At 30.7% G+C, this 10,102-nt stretch overlaps 1 protein-coding gene across 1 annotated transcript; it reads right to left on the reverse strand.

Moving 5' to 3' along the window:
* Positions 1-2,084: 2,084 nt before the first annotated feature.
* On the reverse strand, positions 2,085-2,441 carry LOC107950056 (uncharacterized). Its single transcript, XM_016884802.2, has one exon. The coding sequence runs from the start codon at positions 2,439-2,441 to the stop codon at positions 2,085-2,087; it is 357 nt and encodes a 118-aa protein (XP_016740291.2).
* Between the last annotated feature and the right edge of the window lie 7,661 nt (positions 2,442-10,102).

Below are 10,102 nucleotides of genomic sequence, written 5' to 3' on the forward strand. Positions count from 1 at the left end.
TATATTAAATGTTGTGAAATGTTCATATTTAATCCGTAAAGTCTGGTAATGCTCTGTAACCCTATTTCGATGATGGATAAGGGTTAAGGGTGTTACACCCTAAGTACATGCCGACACAAAAGGTAAACATTACCACATTTGAGTACAGGATCGTTGTTGGGTGCTGAATCAGCGATCAAAAGTTAAGTACCTAACCTGCGTATGGAAAACAAAACTGTACGCTGAGTGAAACTCAGTGGTATTTCTATAATCTGAATATTTAAAGACAAAACAATATAATAGACACAATTGAATATTTAAAATCACATTTATTTATACAATAACATTAATCATTCAATACTCAAAACATAAATACATCATTTTATAACATATTCTTATTCAATTCTCATCACTTTCTATATAATAGCTTTTCACAATTTGATCCACATATCATTTGAAACAATAACAATATCCAATTCATGAATACATAATTCATGCATCTCATTTTCACTTTACAATTCACTATCCCATTTTCAATTCATGTACAATATCATCCAATATCAATTATAGTAACATTTTAATTAATTACCCCTATTAACATGACTCGGACTCGGACGGATACACGGATCCAACCAACACACCAGTTTGGCACCCTGTGCTTCATCGGATAAATCCGAAGTAATAACTACGCCTTGCGCTATATAAATTTGACACCCATTGCCTCATCGGTTAAACCAAAGTAAATTGGCACCTAGTGCCTCATCGAGTCAAAGTCGAAGAAATCCCTAAACTCTTCCAATCCTATGACATGCCATCTATATCCGACTCAGCCCGATACAATTAATAGGGTTTAATTTCAGTTTCCAAATACAACCAATATTCAATTATCATATTTGCACATATATATTCATTTCAATTCAAATAATCAATATATTCATAATATATATATCAATTCAATCCATTCAATCAACTTTTAATTCAATTCAATGTCAAAGTGCCAAATACTCACCTCAACACTTACCATATGCATTAAATAAAAAATACAAGAATTAATAACTAGTCTTGGATTATAGAAATACAAACCAGAAATTTCGAGCTATTCGATGTCGACTTTATCTTTCCCTTTTTTAGTCGAGGATTCCGGTACGACGTTAGCTACGGAATTAAAACAATTAAAATACAACACAATTCAATTTCATATTGAATATTTCAATTTTTACTTAATATTTGTTGAAATTCTAATTTAGTCCCTAAATTGAGACTAATTTTTATTCTTCACATTTAATTCTTTATTTTCATGCAAATTCCACTTTAAACCTAAATTTAACTCCCTATTTTCACTTAAATCCCTAAATTTCAAAATTTTCACAATTTAGTCCCTATTACTCAAAATTTTCAATTTATTCTACAATTTAATCCTTTTTCATTTCTAACTTAAAAATCTATCAATTTAATCCCTAATACTAAAATTATTCAACATTAACAACACTTAAAAACTCAATAATTGCTAAAATTTTGACATAGGTCGGGCAGTATTTAATACCGAGATTCCAAAAACATAAAAATTACAAGAAAAATAGACTAAATTGATTAATCAAATAAACTTGGAAAATTTGAAGCCCCTAAGGCCGTGAGTTCTTCTTTCTTTCTTTCTCTCTTTTTTATTTTATTTTCTTTCTTTCCTTTCTATTTCATTTTGCTTTCTCTCTTTCTTTATTTCATTTTGTTTTATTATATTTACTTTATTATTATATTATATATATTTACTTAAATATTAAGTAAAACATATTATAATATATATTAACTTTAATTTATTAATAATAATAAATATAATAATTTTATACTTATGCCGCCTCATTAAAGAGAGTTGACATAATTGCTTCTTTAGTCCCTTTAATTTTTCTTTAATCTATAATTCAACATTCACCCTATATGCAATTTAGTCATTATACCTATTTACTCTTAATTCATGCAAATTCACTTAACCAAAACCTAATTAACTACACAACTAGCTTCGTAAATATTTTTAATAAATATTTACGAGTCCGATTTACGGGAACAGAGTCTCGGGAATGCACTTTCCGACACCCCTGACTATCGGGTCGTTATAATTCTCCCCTAATTAAATTTCGTCCTCGAAATTTCCCTGAAAAGAGGTAGGGGTACTGAGATCTCATAGCCTCTTCTGGTTCCCAAGTCGCTTCTTCAACACTATGACTATGCCACAATATTTTCACTAATGGAACTCGCTTATTACGCAATTCTTTCATCTCACGTGCCAAAATCTCAACCAGTTCTTCTTCACATGACATATCAGGTTGAATTTCAATATCTTCCATTGAAATAACATGAGATGGATCCGATTGATATATTCTAAGCATTGAAACATGAAAAACATCATGAATTTTTTGTAGTTCCGTAGGCAAAGCTAAATGATACGCAACTGGTCCCACTCTTTCCATGATCTCATACGGTCCAATAAAACGAAGACTCAGTTTCCCTTTTCGGCCAAATCTCAAAATTTTCTTCTAAGGCGAAACCTTAAGAAATACTTTATCACCAACAGAATATTCAATATCTCGATGTTTCAAATCTGCATATGATTTTTGTCTGTCAAAATTTTTCTTCAATCTATCTCAAATTTTCTTAACAATGTCTTCTGTTTCTTGAATTAATTTTGGCTCGATCATTCTTCTTTCACTCAATTTCAGCCAACAAACAGGTGATCGACACCTACGACAATATAAGGCTTCATATGGATCCATTTGAATACTCGATTGAAAACCATTGTTGTATACAAATTCGACCAAAGGTAAGTAATGGTCCCAACCTGATTCAAAATCAATAACACAAGTACGAAGCATGTCTTCCAAAATCTGAATAACACGCTTAGATTGTCTGTCAGTCTGCGGGTGAAAAGTTGTGTTAAAATTAAGTCTCGTACCAAGAGATTCGTGCAACTGTTTCCAAAATCTCAAAGTGAACCGTGAATCTCGATCAGAAATTATCGACATAGGGACACTGTGCAATCTCACGATTTCTTGAATATAAACTTCAGCAAGCTTTTGAAGTGACCAATCAGTCCTGATAGTAATGAAATGAGCCGATTTCGTAAGTCGATCAAAAATCACCCAAATAGCATTTTTCTTACTTGCTGATAAAGGTAACCCCGTTACAAAATCTATCGTGATACAATCCCATTTCCATTCAGGAATAGAAATAGGCTGAATTTTGCCTTAACTCGCTGACAAGTTAAACATTTAGCCACATATTCAACCACATATCTTTTCATTCCTGGCCACTAATAAGATTCTCGCAGATCGCGATACATTTTTGTTCCTCTAGATGCAAAGCAAAAGGACTATCATGAGCTTCACGAAGTATCAACTCTTTTAATTCAAAAACATCCGGAACACAAATTCAGCTATGAAATCTCAAGCAACCACAATCATCAATGCTGAAATTTTTTAATATACCATTCTAAACCATTTCTCTTTTCTTTTTCAACTTGTTATCATCTAACTGCGCTGATTTGATCTGATCAAACATCACCAGTTTAATATTTAATTCAGCCAATAGGTTTCCATCGTCATTGATACTGAGCTGAGCAAATATTGCTCGCAATTCAATTGCTGCTTTCCTACTCAACGCATCAACTACAACATTAGCTTTACCAGGGTGGTAATTAATAACACAATCAAAATCTTTCAGAAGCTCTACCCAACGACGCTGTCTCAAATTCAACTCCTTTTGAGATAAAAGGTATTTGAGACTTTTATGATTGGTATAAATATAACATTTTTCACTGTACAGATACTGTCTTCATATCTTTAGAGCAAAACCCACAACAACTAGCTCTAAATCATGCGTCAGATAATTGCGTTCATGCATTTTTAGCTAACGACACCCCTTACTATCGGGTCGTTACATAACCTATTATGATAGTAAATAATAACATGTAATTACCCTTATTATATATGTGATGTTCATATTTTCCAACAATCTCCCACTTGGACCACATATATATACTAATTACTCTATCATTACATGTTATTATATAACCTTATGAGATCAAAATTTTACTATCATATCCAAAATGTATTCTGAACAATCTTGTCTATTAATTATGCTAACACAGAACCAAGGTGACTTTCGTTACATATATCGTAACTAAATCCATCCCTGATTATGTATATTAAAACAACCAAATGACATAGATCAAGTATGAATGTGTAGCATGAAAATTACATGCAATATGATCTAAACACGTCTATTTCCAACTGGTCCTCCTTAAACCTTAGTGAGATCAAACCTTACCAAAACCAAAGTGTGAATAAACCAAATGAACTTTATTTTTGCAGAAAATAAACTTAATATCCATAAACTGAAATAACTGAAAATGTGTCTGTACAGCCCAATTTCGCTCGGCCCATACCAGCAAAACCAAAATAGCACATTTACAAAATTTTAACCCAATACCTAAACAGACCCAACCCAAACTCCCAATACCCAAACCATTCCCAAATAACCCACATGCCCAATAACCTAACCCAAGCCCAAACACCGAATACCCATTTTTAGAAAAAACAAAAGAAAACTCTAGCCCCCTAAGCCTAACCGCCGCACCTAGCCCACTTGCCCTGCCACCGCCGCCTTTGACTAGCACCACTACGGTCACGTCGCCGGATCGCCACTTGCGCCTGCAAAATCAGAAAGAAGCGACAGAAAGAAAAAAAAAGAGAATAAAAAATATGTAAAAAAATGGCTATATAAAAGCCATTCGAAAATGTAAAAAGGAGGGGGATCTCTTTTTGTAACCTTTTTTACAAGATTTGAAGAAAAAGAAATAAAAACAAAGAAAGGTGGTTGCATATTTTTTTCTTTTTTATTTATTTTTGATTTTATTTTCTTATTTTTGAAACAAAATAAAGTAAAAAATGAGGTCTTTTCTTACCTTTTCACCGTCGTCGGAGTGCTCGGGGTCAGAAGGTTGCATCAGATCGAAAATGGGGAAACTTTTGGTCTCCTTGCCGTCGTGCACGGCGGCGCCGGCGCTGGCGACCGGCGGCCGGTACGGTGGCTCTTGGTCGGACCGCTGGCCGGATTCTGGGGAGAAGAAGAGGAGAAGAGAGAGCATTTCCAGATTTTTTCTGAAAAGAGGGTGAAGAATGAAAATTTTGAAAAAAAAAATTAGCTTAAATAGGCTTCCAAAACGATGTCGTTTTGGGCAGCCTTCTCAGGCACCAAAACGGCGCCATTTTGACCTGACCCGTTGGCCGACCCGACCAGTTCCAGGGGGATCCGCGTTTTCAAGGGATGGGCTAATTGCACTTTTAGCCCTTCCACTTTTTAATGGTTTTATAATCAAGTCTTTTAGTTTTTTGAATTTTTCCCTATGATTTTTTTCTTTTTTCAATTTAATCCCTACTGGAACTCTACGCTTTGCAAGAATGGGATCATTTCCCATTTGCCCCCTCCTAGTTTTTCAGCGCGTTCAATTTGGTCCTTTCTCTTTTATTTATTTGTGATTTAACCCCGAATTTCGTTTTAAATTTTTAATTTAGTCCTTTTGTTATTTTGTTTATTTTCTTAATAAATTTCATATTATTACTATTATTATTATTGATCATTATTAGTTTTATTTTTCTTTTATTTATTCATTATTATTGTGATAATATATTAACTAGTTTTATATTATTTTTAGTTTTATTTTTATTTCATATATATATGCATACATATGCATTATGCCCGTACATATATATATTTTTAATATTTACACATACCTACATATATGTTATATATATATATATATATTTCATTTTCATAAATATACATATATATATACACTTACGTAAACTTTATATTTAATAACTTTAAAACATATATATATTTTTCATATTTTTATAATTTTATGTATATACATACATATATATTTCCCTTATATGTACAAACATATTTTCATATTTTATGATTTTTTTCTATTTTCCTTTATTGTTATTATTATTATTATTATTATTTTACTTTATGTTCATTTATTTATTTATTTATTTATTTATTTATATGTCCATTTTTTTATGTTTTAGTTTATTTATTTATTTATTTGTTATTGTATACACATGATTGATTTGTTCTTTTTTTTTGCTCATATTATTTTCATTCATATTATCATATTTATTATTCCATTATGCATATTAACACCATACTTCAAAAAGGAAAATTTTTCAAAGTAAGGCAATATTTTACGTTTGGAAATTTGAGAAAACGTGTCCTAATGTGCTGGGTTTCGATTTTTTTCGTTCGACTAAATAGCTAAATATCCTTTTAAATTTTCAAAGTAAGGTAATATTTTACGTTTGGAGATTTGAGAAAACGTGCCCTAATGTGCTGGGTTTCGATTTTTTTCGTTCGACCAAATAGCTAAATATCCTTTTAAAATTTCAAAGGTAATATTTTGCGTTTGGAGATTCGAGGAAACGTGCCATAATGTGCTGGGTTTCGATTTTCTCGCTCGACAAATAGCCGAATATCCTTTTAAAAATTTCAAAATAAGGCAATGTTTTGCGTTTGGTAATTCGAGGAAACGTGCTCTAATGTACTGGGTTTCGATTTCTCGTTGGACCAAATAGCCAAATATCCTTTTATATCTTAATCCATGTCTTTCGAGTTTTTTAAGGTTCGTACTTTAAATTTCTTTAAAGTTTTCAATTTTTGACATTAAGACATTAACTAATCAACTAGGTACCAATTTTTGGGCGTTACGAGGGTGCTAATCCTTCCTCGTACATAACCGACTCCTGAACCTACTTTTCTGAATTTCGTGGACCAAAATCGTTGTTTTAATAAAATCAAATTGTTTATTAAAAACAACCACTTTTCGAGGTGATCCAATCACACCTTATTAAAAAGGATTGGTGGCGACTCCCATTTTTTGTTTTCGTTTTAAAATCCAAGTCGACCCCGTTTTATTCAAAAAATGGTGTCAACAGTGTCTATAACATAAAAGCATTTAAAAGTACAAACTCTCACTAAAACCAAATATCCTTAAATGATATTACACCCATATGAGCAATGTGCTCATAAAAAAACCTTTGGTGTAATCCCTTAGTAAGTGGATCCACAATTATGGAGTTTGTCCCAATTATGGAGTTTGTCCCAAATGCATGAATTACAAAAACATATAATTATCTTAATATTTTAAATAAACTAATCTACACAAAAGAGGTCACTTTGGTGGCATTTTGTTTCAATTAATCTATTTAAAATATTAGACATCCTTAATGAAAACCTAAAGCCTTACTCACATGTAAAACCGAATAATCATCACATTTTTGTTACCATAGTTGCACATGTAATATTATTAACCTTCATTTAGGCCGATCAATATTAACATAACTTAAGTTACATGTGGACGACCTTTTATATTTTAAAACAAAATAATTTATACAAAAAGATCACTTTGGCTACTTATTGCTTCAATTAAGTTATTTAAAAAAATATATAATTATACCAATATTCAAATTTAAAATTTACCCAATAGTCAAAGGTCAAAACTAAAATTTCTGATTGTACTACAGTTTCCGAAATAACCCAAAATAAGGTTGTCTAAATAGCACAATAAAAAATCGAAAACCTTAATCTTTAACTCATTTTTTTTCTTAAAATCATATATGTCAAAACCAAACAAAAATAATGTAGTGGTTCAAGGTCAAATAATTAACAAGCACATATATTCATAATTTTGGCATAGACAAAAACACCAAATCAATTCACACATATATGTGTATTCAAAATCAAATAGAAAAACTTACCTTGCATATGCCATGTAAATCCGAAATAGTATTAATGATTAAACAGATATTTGCATAAATACTTGAAAAATACATTCAAGCTAATAAATCTCAAAAACAAAATCATAATAGTTAGCATATCCCACAACTCATACAATAAGCCATATCATAATAATTTAACCAAAGATTTGGAACCATAAGATACCAAAACCTATATTATAGAGCCAAATTTAAAACCAAATTCTTTAAAATTGACATAAATTTGCAACAAGCACCCAAAAAAACAAATCCTGTAAAATTTTCTAATAAATTTAATATTACTTGTAATCTATTAAAAACAATGAAATGTCACTAGAAACTCATGCCTTTCGTGTGAGCAGACAAAAGTAAATCAAAGAGACAAACACTATAACCTTTTGAAAAGAAAACAAATAATAATGCCTTCAATACAATTACACAAGCTTCATCTCAATGCACAAAATCAACATAAATCAAACATGAAAACTTTTGGATTCAAAAGTTAAAGAAAACTTTATTTTGCTTTACATAAATTCAAAAGATTTAACATGTATGATTAAAAACATTTAGTTCATGTACCAAATCTATAAAATATTCATAACGAATTAATCCAAAAATAATAGAAAATCAATTTTTTTCAATGATTTGATATGACGAGGTTTGGATGCTACTTGTTAGAACTGTAAATAATATCTAATATAAAATTAGAACTATAAACCAGGATCTGTCAAGTCAAAACATAAAGAATAAATCAAGAACAAAATTAGATGCGGAAGCATACCTGAATTCATCGATTTCTTGAAATCTATGGATCTTGGAATTTTGATCTTCCAAATTAGCACACAAGTAATCTAGAGAAGGTGAGAGCTCTTTTCTAAAGTTAGCTTGTGTGTAATTTGGGCTAACCTATTATGATAGTAAATAATAACATGTAATTACCCTTATTATATATGTGATGTCCATATTTTCCAACAACAAAATGATTACTGAATCATTCTGAAGCTTTCATTTAAGTCGTTGAGCTGTCAAAAATCGTTATTTTATGGCTTTCTCTGTTCACACTGCTTATACCAATTGAATACTCTTCTTCTCCTTTTCTACAATTCAATTTTTTCTAACGAATTAGTTTTAAATGTCACGAATCTGTGAACCAAAATTCAAACAGTTTCCTTCTTTGATCTCTAACACTAACCGTCAGATCAACTTGGATCTAAGGTATGTTCTTATACTTGTTGAAGGGTACCGATCCACCATTCTGATTTTCGAATCATCACTTGGAGCTTGCTAGCCAGACTTTAAAAAAAAACTTAATAGCCCAATGACTTAAATAAAAAAACTCGAATAGTTCAATGATTATTTTGTAACTTTTGAAGTTGTTTAACTAAAGCGTAAACTTACTAATAATTCAATGAAATTGTATATAATATCAATTTATTAAAAACTCTATGGAAAGATTATATGCTAATTAGACCTTATCATGGGTCGGGTCACCCGCTTAGGCCCGAAGGCCCGTCCGAAAAGTAAGAGGATTTGGGTAAAATTATAGGGCCGAAAAAAGGGTTTGGACAAAAAATAAGGTCCGTTTTCTAAAAGGGTTGGAACGGATAGGATTTTTTGGCTCACTCGGCCCGAATTAGTCTAATCTTTCTTTTTTGTTGCCATTTGTTGTTGTTTGCTACTATTTTGTTGTTATTGTTTGGATATTGTATAACTCTTGTTTTATTGTTAATTTTACTATTATTTTAGAAGCATTTTCTTTATAAGTTGTAGTTATCTTAATATTATTTAACTATAAATACTTTTTTAATGTATTTGAAATTTGTTGGGAAACATTTATTTTAATATTATTAGTTTTTTTGATATATTATATTTTTTAAATTTATTTTTATATAAAAAATAATCTAAAAAATATTGATACGGTTGGGTCGAGATCGAGTTAAACATTTGTAATCTAGATCGAGCTTGGATAAAATTTTAAACTTATTTTCCGAGCCGAGCTAGGCTTAAGCTTAAAAAACATGCTGAAATTTTTACATCGACCCGACTCGAACCCGATCCATGATTAATTCTAATGCTAATATATACAATTAAACGAAAAGGAATTGAGATGTAAGATTGAACACGTAAGATGTAGATACAACCACACGCATAGCACGAAAAGGTAGTTTAATATATATTTATATATTAAAGAAAATATTTTATACAAAATTGGAATGGATTTGGCTGACCTTTATGGGTTCATAGATTAGAAATTATGCAAGACATTTGACTTGTTGGTAAAGGAAACAAAAGTCAACTTTTTAAATATAGATATGGAT

The sequence above is a fragment of the Gossypium hirsutum genome, chromosome D03, assembly GCF_007990345.1.
Source record: "Gossypium hirsutum isolate 1008001.06 chromosome D03, Gossypium_hirsutum_v2.1, whole genome shotgun sequence".
NCBI classification, from domain to species: Eukaryota; Viridiplantae; Streptophyta; class Magnoliopsida; order Malvales; family Malvaceae; genus Gossypium; species Gossypium hirsutum.

What these genes read in the sequence shown, in the direction of transcription:
- LOC107950056 (XM_016884802.2), bottom strand. Translation starts at nt 2,441, where the DNA reads ATGGAAAGAGTGGGACCAGTTGCGTATCATTTAGCTTTGCCTACGGAA.